This window comes from Hoplias malabaricus, chromosome 10 (assembly GCF_029633855.1).
Source record: "Hoplias malabaricus isolate fHopMal1 chromosome 10, fHopMal1.hap1, whole genome shotgun sequence".
NCBI classification, from domain to species: domain Eukaryota; kingdom Metazoa; phylum Chordata; class Actinopteri; order Characiformes; family Erythrinidae; genus Hoplias; species Hoplias malabaricus.
In genome coordinates, this window is record NC_089809.1 from 33,728,600 (window position 1) to 33,746,941 (window position 18,342).

The 18,342-nt window shown below is 42.4% G+C and overlaps 1 protein-coding gene across 1 annotated transcript; it reads left to right on the top strand.

Annotated features, from left to right (window-relative positions):
• Positions 1–426: 426 nt before the first annotated feature.
• LOC136708040 (gamma-aminobutyric acid type B receptor subunit 2) lies at positions 427–17,149 on the top strand. The gene is made up of 19 exons (XM_066682301.1): positions 427–672; positions 1,130–1,267; positions 1,483–1,653; positions 5,561–5,662; positions 5,907–5,972; positions 6,393–6,581; positions 7,087–7,329; positions 7,887–7,947; positions 8,057–8,134; positions 8,472–8,622; positions 8,950–9,082; positions 9,209–9,316; positions 9,959–10,081; positions 10,841–10,951; positions 12,213–12,437; positions 12,972–13,202; positions 14,652–14,751; positions 16,776–16,845; positions 17,011–17,149. The coding sequence occupies exons 1-19, from the start codon at positions 427–429 to the stop codon at positions 17,147–17,149; spliced, it is 2,685 nt and encodes an 894-aa protein (XP_066538398.1).
• The last annotated feature ends 1,193 nt before the right edge of the window (positions 17,150–18,342 follow it).

The window sequence follows — 18,342 nt, forward strand, 5'->3', positions numbered from 1 at the left end:
TAGTACAGGCAAACACACATTGTCTCAGTCTTACACTCTAAAATGACACAATTTTTCACTGTTTTCACTAAGTCTTTGCAAAACATACTCATTTTGATCATTTTTGACAATTGATAATTTGAGGATTATTTGGTGATTTTGACTTAGCCGTGTATTTACCAGTGAGAGGAGCATAAAAAGTGTGTGATAGTTCAGCTTGGACCCAGTGAGAGCTGATTAGCTGGTGGATTTAGTGAAGGTAGCAGATGTCTGTGAGTGGATCTTTGGCCTTTTCTTATCCCTTCACCTGTCATCCTCCTTTAGTGGGTTCCTATCAGTCTCAGAGCTCTGTTCCACTGCAGGAAGCCCTGTCCAAAGCAGATGAGATTTAAAGCTTGGGGTAGAAGATGTGAGTAAAAGCTTGAGATCATTGTATGGGCAGGTGGGATGGAGGGCTGCTGGTCTCTGCTGAGGGCAGTAATGTTTTGTGGCTTCCTGTGGGTTCCCTGGGTGTGGTGTGAGAGGAGGCAGCAGCTGCCCGTGTTGTGGATGATGCCTCTGAGCAGTGAGACACTGTGGGGGAATGTCACAGCGGAGGTCATGCCTGCTGTCCAGCTCGCTCTGCAGCACCTCAGCAAGCAGCCGGCTCCACTACTCAACTATGAGCTCCAGTTCCACTTCGCAGACTCAAAGGTAACACAGAGTCACACAAACCTAAAATTATAACACATTCCGTTCTGTATCCTGCCATTTCTCAGTGGTCTCAGGGTCTTGGAGCTAGCTCCACATTGCACATGGAAATCCTTATGGGATGATAATTGTGTTATAAATGTTAGGGGCGATGAATGAATCTTAGTTTAATTTCCACATAAGGAGTGTTTTGAAATTTTAATACTGCTATCTTACCACATCAAACTCAGTTTAATGAAATACACATTTATTCATTCATTCTTTCTTTCATTCATTCACTGTCTGTAACCCTTATCCAGTTCAGGGTCATGGTTGGGTCCGGAGCCTACCCAGAATCATTGGGTGCAAGGCAGGAACACACCCTGGAGGCGCATGAAATAAACAAGAAATGTTCTTTTTTCCCAATGATATGTGCCTTTTAATCATGCATATTTCATTCAGTGCTGTTCTTCTTGTTTAGTGCGACAGCGCCAAAGCACTGAAAGCCTTTTTTGAGGCAATATTCTATGGTCCTAAATACCTGATTGTGTTTGGAGGATTGTGTTCATCTGTGACATCTACTATCGCTCAGTCATTAGAGGCCTGGAACCTTCCACAGGTGAATGATAGATAATAGAATGTTCATAATCCATATATTATTTAGATACAAGCAGATGATTATATGACAGAATGTACACTCATGACTAGGTATAGTGTACTGTTTTGTGGGTGTGTGTGTGTGTGTGTGTGTGTGGTAGGTTTTGAATCTTGAATGAGTCTGTCCAGTATTACTGTATGGCTTTCCTAAACTGAGAATATTTACATGGATTCTAGCTCTCCTTTGCTGCAACAGCACCTGCTTTAGCAAATAAAAGTCGATTCCCCAACTTCTTCCGTGTGGTGCCATCAGACAGTGCAGTTAACCCCGCTCTGGTGAAGTTCCTCAATCATTATGGATGGAAGAGAGTGGGCACCCTGAGCCAGCTGGAGGACAGGTTCACAGAGGTAAGGCCATGCCTGACATAGCTTCAGATTATTTCCTTTCAGGTTTTTAAACTACTCTTACTGCATAACTATTGCTGTTCTTTTGATATCCAAGGCCTAGAGGAAAACTGAATTGCTCTGACATTGCTTGTTAATGTGTCAAGACATAACTGTGATTCCCAGATACAAACAATAACAGTCATTTACAGCATAGAAACAGCATATCTTTTAGTCTCTCCTCCTTGGATCACCACCTTAACGTGGTGGAGGGGTTTGCGTGCCTGCGTGAGCCTAGGAGCTATGTTGTCGGGGGCAATAGCCCCTGGTAGGGTCTCCCAAGGCAAATTGGTCCTAGGTGATGGGCCAGACAAAGAGTGATCCATAAAGGCACGAATGAAAAAGATAACAACAAGGACACAGCCTCCCTTGCCCGGAGCAGGGTTACCGGGGCCTCACCCTGGAGCCAGGCCTGGGGGAGGGGCTCCTTGGCGAGCGCCTGGTGGCCGGACTTTCACCTATGGAATCCGGCCGGGCTTAGCCCGAAGGGGATACATGGGTCCACTCTCCCATGGGCCCACCACCTGTGGGAGAGGTAGTTATCCGGGTCTGGTGCATTGTGGATCGGGTGGTGGTCGGGGTCAGGGGCCCTGGCGTTCCGATCCTCGGTTACTGAAACTGGCTTTTGGAACATGGAACGTAACCTCTCTGGTGGGAAAAGAGCCTGAGCTGGTGCGCGAGGTTGAGAGGTACCGACTAGATATAGTTGGGCTCACCTCGACACACAGTATGGGCTCTGGAACCAATCTCCTCGAGAGGGGCTGGATGCTCTTTCACTCTGGAGTTGCCCAGGGTGAGAGGCGTAAGGCAGGTGTGGGCTTACTCATAGCCCCCCGGCTTGGCGCCTGTACGTTGGGGTTTACCCCAGTGGACGAGAGGGTAATTTCCCTGCGCCTTCGGGTTGGGGAAAGGGCTCTGACTGTTGTTTGTGCTTATGCACCGAACAGCAGTTCAGAGTATCATGCCTTCTTGGGGACCCTAGAGGGAGTGCTGGAGAACACTCATTCTGGGGACTCCATTGTTCTGCTGGGGGACTTCAACGCTCACGTGGGTAATGACAGTGAGACCTGGAGGGGCGTGATTGGGAGGAACGGCCCCGCTGGTGTTCAGTTATTGGATTTCTGTGCTCGTCACAGTTTGTCCATCACGAACACCATGTTCGAACATAAGGGTGTCCACAAGTACACCTGGCATCAGGACACCCTAGGCCGCATTTCGATGATCGATTTTATAGTCGTATCATCTGACCTGCGGCCATATGTTCTGGACACTCGGGTGAAGAGAGGCGCTGAGCTGTCAACTGATCACCACCTTGTGGTGTGTTGGATCAGATGGCGGGGGAGGATGCCGGACAGACCTGGCAGGCCCAAACGTGTGCTGAGGGTTTGCTGGGAACGTTTGGCAGAGGAACCTGTCAGAAAGATCTTCAACTCCCACATCCGGCAGAGCTTCGACTGCATCCCGGGAGAGGCCGGTGACATTGAGTCCGAGTGGGCCATGTTCCGGACCTCCATTGTTGAGGCGGCTGAACGGAGCTGTGGCTGCAAGGTTGTCGGTGCCTGTCGGGGTGGCACTCGGTGGTGGACACCCCGGGTGAGGGGGTTGTCAAGCTGAAGAAAGAGTCCTATCGAGCCTGGTTGGCTCAGGGGACTCCGGAGGCAGCCGACAGGTACCGAGGAGCCAAGCGGCTCGCGGCCTCGGCAGTCGCTGAGGCAAAAACTCGGGTGTGGGAGGAGTTCGGTGAGAACATGGAAAACGACTTTCGGTCGGCTCCGAGAAGTTTCTGGCAAACCGTCAGGCGACTCAGGAGGGGAAAGCAGTTTTCCACCAACACTGTATATGGTGGGGTGGGGAACTGTTGACCTCGACTGGGGACGTCACCAGACGGTGGAAGGAATACTTCGAGGATCTTCTCAATCCCACCAGCACGTCTTCCGCAGAAGAAGCAGAGCTTGGGGACCCCGGGGGGGGGGGGGGGGGCTCGTCTATCACTGGGGCTGAAGTGGCCAAGGTGGTAGTGAAACTCCTTGGCGGTAGGGCCCCGGGGGTGGATGAGGTTCACCCCGGGTTCCTCAAGGCTCTGGATGTTGTGGGGCTGTCCTGGTTGACACGTCTTTGCAACATCGCGTGGACATCGGGGGCAGTGCCTCTGGACTGGCAGACTGGGGTGGTGGTTCCCCTTTTTAAAAAGGGGGATCGGAGGGTGTGTTCCAACTATAGGGGGATCACACTCCTCAGCCTCCCCGGTAAGGTCTATGCGGGGGTACTGGAGAAGAGAGTCCGACCGATAGTTGAACCTCGGATCCAGGAGGAACAATGCGGATTCCGCCCCGGTCGTGGAACACAGGACCAGCTCTTTACCCTCGCTAGGATCCTGGAGGGTGCATGGGAGTTTGCTCAACCAGTCTACATGTGTTTTGTGGATCTGGAGAAGGCATTCGACCGTGTCCCTCGGGGTATTCTGTGGGGGGTGCTCAGGGAGTATGGGGTACTGGGCTCTTTGTTACGAGCTATCCAGTCCCTGTACAAACAGAGCAGGAGTCTGGTTCGTATGGCTGGCAGTAAGTCCGACTGGTTTCCAGTCAGAGTTGGACTCCGTCAGGGCTGCCCGTTGTCACCGGTTCTGTTCACAATTTTTATGGACAGAATTTCTCGGCGTAGCCAAGTGGCGGAGGGTGTCCGGTTTGGTGGTCTCAGGATCCCATGTCTGCTTTTTGCAGATGATGTGGTCTTGTTGGCTTCATCGAGCCGGGACCTTCAGCTCTTGCTGGACCAGTTTGCAGCCGAGTGTGAAGCGGTAGGGATGAGGATCAGTACCTCCAAGTCCGAGTCCATGGTACTCAGTCGGAAAAGGGTGGAATGCTCTCTCCAGGTTGGAAGTGAGATCCTGCCTCAAGTGGAGGAGTTTAAATACCTCGGGGTCTTGTTCACGAGTGAGGGAAAGATGGAGCGTGAGATTGACAGGCGGATCGGTGCAGCGTCAGCAGTAATGCGGGCTCTGTACCGGTCCGTTGTGGTGAAGAAAGAGCTGAGCAGAAAAGCAAAGCTCTCGATTTACCGTTCAATCTACGTCCCAACCCTCACCTATGGTTCGGATGCCTCCTGGACGCCTTCCTGGAGAGGTGTTCCGGGCATGTCCAACGGGGAGGAGGCCCCGGGGCAGACCAAGAACACGCTGGAGAGACTATATGTCTCGACTGGCCTGGGAACGCCTCAGTATACCCCCGGAGGAGCTGGCGTCGGTGGCTGGGGAGAGGGAGGTCTGGGTTTCTTTGCTCCGACTGCTTCCCCCGCGACCCGGACCCAGATAAGCGGTGGATAATGGATGGATGGATGGATCTTTTAGTCTTTGATGAGGAATGCTCCATGAATCTGAGCAAAGAGGGAGACCTTCCTGAGATCTCAATTAAACATAAATAGAAAACATGCCTTTAACTGGGGTCTTTTGTGTCAGGGTGTGTATTTGAGCAGCAAGATGCTTAAGAACATGTCTCCTTTGTCTCTCCATCAGATCACATTTTTATCTTAGAGAATATACATGCAATATTATAATATTAAGGAGGTTTCATCTCTGGAGTCTCTTTTATTAAAAAGATTTTCACTTATATTAATAAATTTACATTCCTGTGAATGGGTTATCTGATCCAGTATAGGAAAGCTTGCAGACCACTGCATTCTATATACCAGTATCTACAAGAATGATGGGAAATAAATAGTGGTTAGATACCAATTCTGATGACTGTGTATAAAATGAAAAATAAACCTAGATATGTTTTATTGCATCTTTCAAAAGACGTTGATGTTTTATCCTTGTTAAAATACCTCAGGGTCAGTGTAAATGACAATATGCTCTCTGTGCTCATTTCAACAGGTGCAGAAGGACTTGGCTGAGCATCTTAAACAGGCTGGAGTGGAACTGGTGGAAACACAGTGGTTCTCTACTGACCCCTGTGCTGCTGTAAAAACACTAAAGGTAGGTCATAAAATCAAAATAACCCAGTACATTTAAAATACAGGGGTCTTCTGGAGACATACAATCTCTTATTGCTAACTTAGAAATAAAGTTATACACACACACACACACACACACACAGCAGCCATACTTAATCAGAAAAGCTTCACATCACTTTTTTCATCCTTGCTGTGACTGAATGCAAACTTACAGTAGGTTCCCATTGAACATTAATTTGATATCACTCTATTTTTCTTCATCTCAGGAAAATGACGTGAGGATAGTGATTGGTCATTTTGATGAGTTTTCAGCTGCAAAAGTCTTCTGCTGTGTAAGCTTTCTTTTCTTTATCTACAAAATATGTCTACCATTGTGGTTATGTTGCCTGAAAGAGTGAATAGCAACAGTGGCATTTCTCTCTGTTGTCTGTAAACACAGAGGTAAATTCTCAGTAGTGTGACCCTTCTATAGCAGAGACATTAAGACATTTAGTTAGTTTAATACATTTTCTTTGTCCATATTTAAAAGAAAAAGGTGTACTTCTGTAAAAATGGTGGATGGTTTTGCAATATCACACACACACACACACACACACACACACATACATACACAATTAAAGGTCATCCAGCAGCCACTCAATGAGTTATCTGTAATGTCACAGAACAGTGGAATGCAAGATCAGCAGTAAATGGCAATCTCTGTGATCCCTTATGTGTAGCCTCTCTATATCATCAGCTCTCTTGTGTTTTAGGTTTATCAACTGGACATGTTTGGCCATAAGTACCAGTGGATACTCTCTGGCTGGTCAGAGACCAGCTGGTGGGCCCACACTGGCACATCCAGCTGCTCTGCTCAGAGTGTACTGACCGCAATGGAGGGTGCTATCAGTGTGGACTTTGAGACCCTCAGCTCCAGACGCATTAAAGGGATTTCAGGCAGGGTATGTGTGCTTAGAGGGCATGTTGTTAGACCCTGAGAATGGCTTTTCTAACTCATTGGTTGTATTTAGGAAAAACTGAATTTCTGAATAATAAGCTATAGTATGAAAATTATCATTTTTTTCACTGTTCAATACCAAGGGCGGCACGGTGGCCTGGTGCTCCCATTTTCCTCCCACAGTCCAAAAACGCACGTTGGTAGGTGGGTTGGCGACTCAAAAGTGTCCGTAGGTGTGAGTGAATGTGTGTGTGTGTGTGTGTTGCCCTGTGAAGGACTGATGCCCCCCCCCAGGGTGTATTCCTGCCTTGCGCCCAATGATTCCAGGTAGGCTCTGGACTCAAACTGACCCTGAACTAGATCAGTGCTTACAGATAATTAATTAATTAATTAATGAATGTTCAATACCGCCCCAAGATCATGTGACTCCAGAATGGCAGTTTGACAAAGGCCAAAAAAAGGTCTGTTTTGGACAGCGATGACATAATAAATGTATGTGTTTATTCCAGACCCCACAGGAATACAAGAGGGAGTATGATAAAAAGTGCTTGCTAAAGGGTCTGCGCTCCAACAAGTTTCACAGTTTTGCATATGATGGCACCTGGGTGTTGGCTAAAGCTCTGACGCGTGTCATGGAGAAGCTGAAACACAAAGGAAAAGATCGTGTTCATCGCAACTTTACTGCTACTGACACAGACATGACACACATGATACTGCAGGCCATGAGTGACACCAAGTTCTTCGGCGTGACTGTGAGTGAGTTTTTTGTGTTTGCTCTGTATGAAGACAAAGAATGTTGTAAAGTTTCTTGACACCAGTTTATCCATCATTTCTTCTACACATTCATCCTTCTTTTAACAGATTACATGGAAGTTTGATCCCTATTTGCTGCAGTAATAACCTCCATTCTGGGAAAGCTGCACACTAGAGGTAGCATTCAGTCGTGAGAACATTAGTAACGTCAGGCACATATAGAATGATTAGTTCTTAATCACAAACACATCTACAATTTTATCCCAGCTCCATCACTCCAGAGAATGCAGACTGTGAGTGTGTATACCCCCCTTTCTCATGCTTGCCACCGGGCATGTTGACCTACAGTTCATGGATGGTTACTCCTGACCATCCCTTTATTTTTTGCCAATGTGTTTCTATGGAGATGATCAAACTATGTGTACAACTGAATGCTCCGATAAGCAGTGTGTTATTAACACTATATAATTAATTGTCAGAAAATAAATCATATTTTCCTTTACAAATGCAAGTTCAGTTATGTTTTATAGTTTTTCAAAGAGCTTTCTCATTTTAGGGGCATGTTATGTTTCGCAATGGTGAAAGGGTGGCAACTATCAAATTTGCCCAGTTTCGAGGTATGTTTTTGAACATGACTGAGTTGTTTTATTTTATTTTTATTGATTCTTTTCCTTTTTTTGGTGAATCTTGTATTAATGAATAAAGTAACTCTTCACAACCCCACAGCAGGAAGAGAAGTCCTGGTTGGAGAGTACCGCGATATTACAGACAAGCTGGACCTCACCAGTCCCATTTGGTTCAAAGGTAAGTCATCATGAGGTCTGCTTTAAAAAAGCTTAAAGAGAATATATATTTACAGTTCTTGTCCTTCATTTGCAGCAATAATAGCTTCTAATCTTCTGGGAACACTTTAGACTATTCATGGTATATGTTGGCTCACTAACTCCGCTCCTCACAGTTGCAATACTCCACAGCCCAGTGCAAGAGGCTATGTACCCTTCTAGCTCACACTTGGCACCGATCATGGTGACCTCTTGCTAGATCTTTTCAGTAAAGGTTATGCAAGCTCCTTGTCTGTTATGACTGCATCTTGAAGTGGCTGAATTCACAATTTAGAACAATTATCCACCAACTTTTGCAGGTCGTGAGCATACTAAGGACCATACCCATGTGTACCCTCAGAGGATGGAGATCAACCTACTACTCTACAGCATTTTAGCATCTTTTGCCGTCTTAGGCATTCTTACAGCCATCGCCTTCCTCTTCTTCAACATCCCGGACCGCAGACACAGGTTAACCTTAAGTTCCATGTCTCATGACAACACAGTCTGGTCATTACTGCTCATCACAAACTGTATTAATGCTGCAGGCCACTTATCATTGTTTAGACACATAAAGTTATATTTTGCTAAAGGACTTCATCACTGTGCTGTTATTTGATTGTATCATATGCAGGTTGCAGCATTTTCACAGGCAAAATCAATTAACCAATTTAAGAATTGTTTTCCCTGTAAAGGATATATTTGTCTCACCTCATTAAAAAACAAGGGAACACAAATTTCTGCCAATAACTGACTATATTTTTATAACTGCCAATAACTGATTATTTTTATTCTCAGGGTTGTCCAGTTGTCCAGCCCTTCTCTGAACATTCTGCTCATCCTGGGAACACTGTTATGCTATTCATTCATCTTCCTCTTGGGGTTGGATGGGTCATATGTGCCTGAGACTCTGTTTGATATTTTGTGCTCTGTGAGTTTAAAACCTCTGACCACTGCACAGCTCAGAATCTCTTTCATGTATCAGTGACTAGTGAATTTTACTGGTCATTAAATTAGAAAGCGGTAGTTTGCTATAACAAGCACTTTTTTCCCTCAGGTCAGGCTATGGCTCATAGTCTTAGGACACACTACAGCTTTTGGGTCAGTGTTTGCCAAAATCTGGAGAATCCAGGTCATCTACAAAAACATCAAGGCTCAGAAAAGGGTAGGAGAGTGTTTCTGAATGTACAACTACAGTTGCGCGTTGTCCAACAGTCTGTTGTCACTGCTTCTAGTTAGTGAATTCAGCTACTTTAAAATTCCAAATCATTCCCATCCATTCCTCACACACCTTTTATAATATCCATAGAAAATATCTGCCAGTGTACTCTCAACAAAAAAGTGCAGGTGCTGGTGCAGGTACATTACTGTCACTGAAGATACTGTCACTGTAAATGTACATTTAAATGTACAACAGGAGTTTTAAAGTTCAGTTGTTTAAAGTCCATTATTTTCTCTGCTACAGAAGGAAAGGTAAATATTTGTAAAATGTTTCTGACAATTTTTCTGAGCGTGTATGTCTCAGGAACAGCCACTTATGGGTCTAAGGTCACCACTGTCCTGTGGATTTTCCAGAGTGACCCAGCTCCATTCCTTACCTTTAACATTAACTGGGGTGACATTGCGACCAACATATATTTCTAAGCCTGTCCAGAACAGTGGAACCTGTAAGAACAACAAGAAAAGGTCAAACCTCCTAGAAGTCTGGAAAAGCATGTGCCAAACTTTTGGCCATTCCGAATATTTAAATTACATTTCACCAAATGCAAATAAAACATTTTTACTCAAACAAATCTCCATATTGCAGATCATAAAGGACTATGTATTTGTTGGAGCGGTCTGCAGTCTGCTGCTGGTGGATGTGTGTTTCTTGATTTGTCTACAAGTTCTGGATCCTTTGCAACGAGTGGTAAAGGAGTTCCCATTAGAGGTGAGATATAAAGGAGAGGGCTTCACATCAAAACAAAAAATATTCACTTTGTAGACGTGGCAAGTGTGTACACAGTTCAAGACAAGATCTGAATTTTTGGAAGCCCTGTCCTACAGGATTAACGGAGAATCTAACTGATTCTATACAGGTCTGCTTGGTTAGATAGTGAAAATAAAAGTCATTCAGATTGGTTTGATGTGAAATGCTATGTTGCAATTGCAGGATAAGAATTGTTAAATGGGGTGGTGATAGGAAGTAGAAGTATCTGAAATATTTAATGACCCTAAAAGCTTTCTCACCGAAAATTACATTTATAATCAAATAAAATGCTTCTGGATAAACTAGGACAATAACTGAGACATTGATTTAAGCACAGTGAGAAAAACATTAGGTCTAAAAATGACAAAGAACTACATGCAGGCCACTGTCAGAATGGTTCCTAAAGATTTATTTTTTTTCAGATTTATACTTGTTATACATTTTCAATGTTACATTTAAAACCTGGTTGTTTTATTTAGGAAACAGAATGTCTGTTTGTGTAGGCACTGAGATGCCAGGCTCCAATCACCAGGCTTTTTTTTTTTTTAAAGGAATCTGTCAGTAGGTTTCTCTATAGTGCACCTCTCCACATCAAATGACACTTCATATTAAAGGTGAACCTATACTTTAGAGTGCAGAACCGGAAAATTAGAACATGGAACTACAGCTCAGAAGTCATTGCAGACAAAATGATGATTCTCTTTTTGTGATTTGCTTCAGGTTGATCCTCATGGTGAAGATTTTGCCATCCGTCCATTTCTAGAGCGCTGTGAAAACACTAATATGAATATCTGGATGACAGTCATGTACATTTATAAGAGTCTGCTGGTGGTAAGCGACAGCATTTTTTCTGGCATCTCATAGATCAGGGTTCATGAAAAGAGTCTGGACCCATTAATTAAAGCACGATTTAAGGTGGAACTGAACATCAGACTGAGAACCTGGGGAATAAGGAGCTTATTCAGATTCGTTACCGGCTCACTGCAGCTTTGTCCTGATGGAGGGGACGCCATCGCCAGCAAAGTGCTGGGAAACTAAAGTGTGGCTGTGGAACTATGCACTCTGACAGAGTTTATAGCTCTTTTACTCTGATAGGTGCTAAATGTTGCCTAAAACATCTCACTATAAAGGACTTTGTCACCAAAGTAATACTGAATATTGCGTATAATGTGAGTGTTCAGTGATAGTTCTCACAGTCAACACTGAGGAAGCTCTTCCGCTTTCATTGCTATGCTGTCAGTCATTAGACCACGCCCCTCTCCACTGATGTCTCGCCTCGCACGCGAGAAAAAGGGGCAGAAGTCTAAAACTGAAGAAAAATAGTATTTGAAAGTAAAAATACGATCTGTGGCCAAAAAAACAAAAATATGAAACCAAAAAAATAAGATCTGAATCTGAAAACATATAATCAGCAATTGAAAAATATAAGACTTTAAATATCAAAATATATAGGAAAGTGAAAAATGAAAATAAATTATTAATTAAAAAAATGAGTCAAAAATTTATTTAAACTGAAAAAAAAAATAATCCTACACTTATTTTAATTTTGAATACATTGTTTTATTTTTCATCATTTATTTTATTTTTATTTTAGTTTCAAATTTCTTTTTCAAATGAGCCAAACTTTTGACCCTAATATAGCTCCATAGGTTACGAGATGTGACGTATATCGTGATTTTTTACCTCTTTCCCAGGAGAAAATGGCAAATATGCATTTGAATAGTTTTATTTTGCATGTTTTCTGTAAATAGAAAAATTAATTGAAAAAAAAATTGAAAAAAAAAAAAAAAAAAAATTATGATCAGCTTTGTTATTACTCAAAACCGTTTAGTTGTTATATAATGATAAATCCCTTTTTGGGGCCATATTGTGTACAGTGTACTTCAATATGCAGGATATGGCACTGATCATAATACAGTTTATACATTATGTTCCGGCCCTTGGCTTGAGAACATTTTCTCTAACTGGACCTTAATGAATTTTAATTAATTACCCCTGTCATAGATCCTCAACTGTTTCTCCTCTGACAGAAGATGACATTGTGACAGTTTGACTTCCTCTCATTCTTCTTTATATCTCCTCTGTTGTGTAGTTTCTTTGCTGTGCTCAGGCATGGAAGACACGAGACTCAAACACTCTAGATCTCAGCAACAGTTGCTGTACCCAGATCAGTGTGTGTATTGTCGGCCCTCTAAGCATAGCTTGTGGATCTGTGGCTTTCCTGATCAGAGATCAGCCAGATGTGCAGTTCTGCATCGTCAGCATCGTCATCTTTATCTGTTGTTCCCTCAGTCTGAATGTGGTGATCATTCCAAAGGTTGGTTTTTTCAACCCCTCAATCTTCTTATTTAAGTGACATACGTTATCAGGAACCACAGACACGTTTATTCACTCAGAGATAAGGGAATGGTATTTTGAAATTCTGTATTTATAATTGAGTTTCCCTAAATATGTAGATAGATCCCCATGGGTCTCTATCTACTTTGTACATTTAATCAGGCATATATTTCAGTATTATATTTACATTTTACCTATACACATTAATTAAAGTTATAATACATTAGTTTAAATTCAACACTTGGACCACTAATTTCAAAGGTTACTAATAACAACACTTAGGAAATATATTAGTTTCATGAAATCAGTTGTCCCTATCCAGGATGGCTCTAAAATAATAGTTGTACTATAATAGTTGTTGTGTGTTTAATTTTTGCACCAGTTATAACATTCTGTACCTAGATACCAGTGGCATGAGATCCACAATTGACAGGAGCAGAGTTTCAGGACATTGTTCTGTTTTGTAAGACATAATTCTTATCTTTTCTGATTGCAAATCATTTTTATTTGACAGCTGATCCTGATGAAAACAGATCCTGACGGAGCATCTTTAGCCAAGCAGCTCCATTCTGCTGAAAGACAGAGAGAGAGTGAGAGAGTGAATGAGGAGACAGAAAGCATGGAGGAGACAGAAAGCATGGAGGAGACATATTCCAGAGCATCCAGCTGTATGACACTGAGCAGCACTGCACTGCTCTACATACTGCAGTCAGACAACAGATTTCTCAACATGCACATCACTGAGGTGAATCAACTCACATTCACTTTTTACAAACACTGATGTTTGCATGGGCGGCACGGTGGCGCAGCAGGTAGTGTCGCAGTTACACAGCTCCAGGGACCTGGAGGTTGTGGGTTCGATTCCCACTCCAGGTGACTGTCTGTGAGGAGTTGGTGTGTTCTCCCCGTGTCCGCATTGGTTTCCTCCGGGTGCTCCGGTTTCCTCCCACAGTCCAAAAACACACGTTGGTAGGTGGATTGGCAACTCAAAGTGAATGTGTGTGTCTGTGTTGCCCTGTGAAGGACTGGCACCCCCTCCAGTGTGTATTCCTGCCTTGCGCCCAATGATTCCAGGTAGGCTCTGGACCCAATGCGACCCTGAACTGGATAAGCGCTTATAGATAATGAATGAATGACATTTGCATTAGAATTTACTGAAATTTCAGGCCATAAAATTCTCAAAATGCCTGTTTCGTTTGAAGGAGAATACCGAAGCCCTGTTTCAAATGGACTATTTCTTATTTTGCCAGTCAAAGAAAGCCCACAGACATCCTCTTTGAATGTGAATAAGAATGCATTTGTTTATTAATTTAGCTTGTCACTGAGATGCATTATGTGTGTGGTCACTGATAAATGTACTACATAGTTGCCTCAGTAAAACTGTAGGTAGGATATTCCTTATATATAGCTCATCAGAAAATCCTCATCAGAAAAATCCCTGGTAATTACGGTGATAAGATATTGTTTTATATACTTTAACCTTTGATTTAAACAAATAACACAACTATTTCACCGTTTATTCCAGATACATATGTGGTTTAATCGCTGTTCTTGTGGATTATGAGGTTCAAAGATAAGGAATATCTCAACAGGTTTATATCACATTAAAAACACTCAGCTGCTGGATACAAAGTACACAGCAAAACAACAAAAGCAGAAAAGTCTTAATGTGTGTGAGTGTGTAATTATGACAAGTAACAAACAGCCAAAGTGTGGGGGGATCTAACGTTGGGAGGATTGTGGAATGGAAATTTCAGTGAGTTAATATGTATTATTTTATGTATATGTGTTTATTTAGTGTCAGTTTTTTTGTTTTTGTTTTGTTTTATGAATACATTTTTTCTGAATTAGTTTTGTTTCGAGCAAATATTTTAATTTTGGTGTATCACTAATAATATTTCTCTTTAATTTTGTGAATTCCTGGAGCCATACACTGTGATTTCTTTATTTTTTTTAAGTGGTTAAAAACCAGATGTACAGTTTGTGAATGATTTAACAGCTTAACAGGTAGAATGACTTAATAACATGTAAGGATATCTATGACATTCCACCTTTTAAGTGGTACCCATGCCTGGTTAAATTGTTTGCATGCATTAAATGTGATTCCCATGCAATATTAACCTGTTTGCATGCCTTAATTTATTTTGAAATATTGCCACCAGTGCTCAATCTTTTTGCTTACCTCCATTTAAAGCTGGACCTGGAGCTGGAGGAGTTGGCCACTCAGCTGAGGGAACCAGACTCTCAGTCTTACAAACTCATTGTGAAAATGTACAACACTTGGGGGGAGACAGGTAGGAGGTCATACAGATATTAATTCATTTATTCATTGTCTCTTAGCACTTATCCAGTTCTGGGTCGCGTTGGGCACATGGCAGGAACACACACTGGACGGGGCACATTCCCTCACACACTCACACCTAGGGACACTTTTTTTTTTTTGATTCGCCAATCCACCTACCAACGTGTGTTTTTGGACTGTGGGAGGAAACCCACGTGGACACAGGGAGAACACACCAAACACCTTACAGAAAGTCTCCCAGAGCAGGACTTGAACCCCCAACCACCAGGTCCCTAAAACTTGAGGTCCCTGGAGCTGTGTGACCACATACAGATATATTGATGTCCTTTTACTTTTTTAAAATTAATGCAGCATTCTTCCTGAAAATTGTCTTTAGTTTACAGTGTACCTAATCAGATTTTTTTTGTGAAAACTGCATTTTCCTTATAATACATTCTAAATTTACATGGAAATTATAACTGAAATTTAAATATAACCTTTGTATGTCATAAGAAATAATTGTGTTTTTCATTGTAAAAAAGTAAAGTAATATTTCATCTGTATGTAATGAGTTGAAAAGTGGGGTTAAGGAGGGTAGAACCTCTTGGGAACACTGTTTGCAAGTTAAGTCTTGAAACGTATGGCCTGGTAGACTAAGTAGTTCCTCCTGCAGGAGGAAAAATTACCAACACTAAAGAAAATAAGGTTTTAAAAGTGGACAGTTCAATGAAACCGCAAAACAGCCTCATGAAAGTAGGCCTTTTGAATAAATCATAACAAAAAAAGTCTTCTAAAAACCACCACCTTTAGGGCTTATGACTGAAAGGTTGTTCCATTCCCACAACTGGCAGAGAAATAGTGGGCAGTGGAACAGCACTGTCCTCCTCCCTCAATCCATGGCTGAGGGGCCCTTGAGCAAGGCACTGAACTCTCAACTGCTCCTTGGGTGCTGGGGTGGCTGCCCGTCACTCTGGGTGTGTGCTTACAGCCCCTAGTGTGTGTGTGTGTGTGTGTGTTCACTGCCACAGGTGGGTTAACTTGGGAATTGTTGTATGTTGTACAATGACACACAAAAAAAGATTTTTAAAAAGGAGTCGGGGGGATTTTGAGGGTGAGACAATGAAAACTCTTCTCACAGTCTTTATATAGTTAATCCATTTTGACCATAATTTAAAAAATTTGCCATTTTCAATCTGACCGAGAATGTAATTTACACATTAATTTCATATATATCTCTTACCAGGTTGGTCCGGTCATCTTTTACACAAGTCAGCTCTCGTTAGTCTTAGTTATTACACGTGTTAAGCTTCATAAACGTTATAATATACGCAAACATTAACCAGACATTTCTTAGTCATTATTGGTCAGTGTGGTTTAGAGCAATTTGAGTGGACCTATGATCAGAAAGGTCAGAGAAAAAGAAAAAGAAAGAAAGAGAGGAAGGCAGTGATGAATCAGTGGTTACCGGACAGGGCAGGGCTGTGTTGTGTAGCTTGGCATATATTTTAATTTGTGTGTGTGACCCTCTAAAGCACAGTTTCTGGGAAATACCACACCTTATGGATGCAGGAGACAAAGACCTGCTTCAACCTGGTGCTGATGAACTAAAGCCAGCCCTAAAGTGTTTCCATTATACCCCTGCAATATGTTTAATATGTGAAAGTGAACTAGAAAATGAAAGACCCTGAAGGTTTACTGATGGGCCTTCTCCCACATACAAAATGTAATGTTAAATGGCATAATTTATCTGATATCTGTGTTGAAGAAATGGTGTCAAATCATTGTTTTATTTTAACATTTTGAAGAAAGGCACAAACTACTTATTAATACCCTTGATTTTACAAGAAACATTAAAGAGCTGGTATAGGTGAGACACTCTACACATATCACAATGCATGACATAAATGACATGCCTTGTAACACGATTGGCTGTAAGACAATACTAATGTTGATTACGAATTCTGCATTCGGGAAGTGTTAGTAAGATATTACTGCAGGATTCATTGGGGAACCCATATATTTGTTCTTTTACTACAGGGACATGTCAGACACTTCCACTGAGCTACAGTGGCCACCAAGACACAGAAGACATCAACTCTCCTGAACAGTATGACACAGACTTCTTAAATATGACTTTTTATTGCATTGTTACTTAGATATTAAGAATCTGTAAGATTTTGTTTTTGCAAAACTTTTTGTTAAATGGTTTCATATTCTGGAATATCTATGAATTTGTTTGGAGAAATTTACTGACTGTTGTGTTTCTGTCAAGTGTACTGCGAAGACTCTCACTGCAGCTGCCTATTCTACACCATGCCTACCTTCTCTCTATTGGAGGAGTGAACGCCAGCTGTAGCTCCCCCAGCAGCCCCAGCACACAGCATGCAGCACTGATGGGTCTGTGGCACTAATGGGTCTGTTGTTTTGCAAGTTATACTTTATCTTTGGAGTCTGGCAAGTTGGATGGAATGTATCATTTGACTGGCATGCAGCCAATCCTTCACAGAAATTAATTTCCACAGCCTTGACACATCTGGAGCTGGAGAAAAACCAGAAAGTTGGAATTAAATCTTGGCAAAGATTTTTACTTTTCTCTTTTGCTTTTGCCAACTCTGTTGTTTGTGTGTCAGGACAATGCTGGTACAAAGAGCCCAATAAGATGTTTGCAAATACATAAGATACTAATTGCTTCAAGCAAAAAATATCAAACTTTTTTAATAACTGTTAAAAATCAGGTTGATATACTTGTTAAATATTATGTATTCATTTTTTTAAGCAAAGTGCACAGTATGGAACAACATGTAAATCTAATAGGGGTGCCAGCACCTCACTGAATAGCTGGCAGCTTATTGGCTATTGGGTTGTCAGTTCAGGACAGAATTTGATTTAACCTTTTTTTTTTCTTTTTTTTTTCTAGAAAAAAATGATAGCAGCAGAAACCAGACTAACGTGTCATTTAAATAAATTAATAAATTAAAATTTCACTCATCGCAAGAAGAATAAGTTTCATTAATTAGTTCATTAAATCCATCTATCCATCCATTATCTGTAACCAGTTCAGGGTCACGGTGCGTTCAGAGCCTACCTGGAATCATTGGGCGCAAGGCGGGAGTACACCCTGGAGGGGGCGCCAGTCCTTCACAGGGCAACACACACACTCACACATTCACACCTACGGACACTTTCGAGTCGCCAATCCATCTACCAACGTGTGTTTTTGGACTGTGGGAGGAAACCGGAGCACCCAGAGGAAACCCACGCAGACACAGGAAGAACACACCAAACTCCTCACAGACAGTCACCTGGAGCGGAAATCGAACCCACAACCCCCTGGAACTATGTGACTGCGACTCTACCTGCTGCACCACCGTGCCGCTAGTGCCCACTCAATAATTACATCGTTCCTGAAGGGCTTGATAATGGGCTGATGATCTGGATCAGATTTGTCCTGTCAGAAAGAGTTAAACTGTGCAGGGCAGTGTCTTCAGGACTGAAATCGGAAACCAGTGGACTGTGGTACAAAAGACTCATGGGGTCACCAGCAAAACTGTGAAGAACTGAAAGAAGAACAGTTCTATTACTCAGCTGGGAACCTCCATAAATG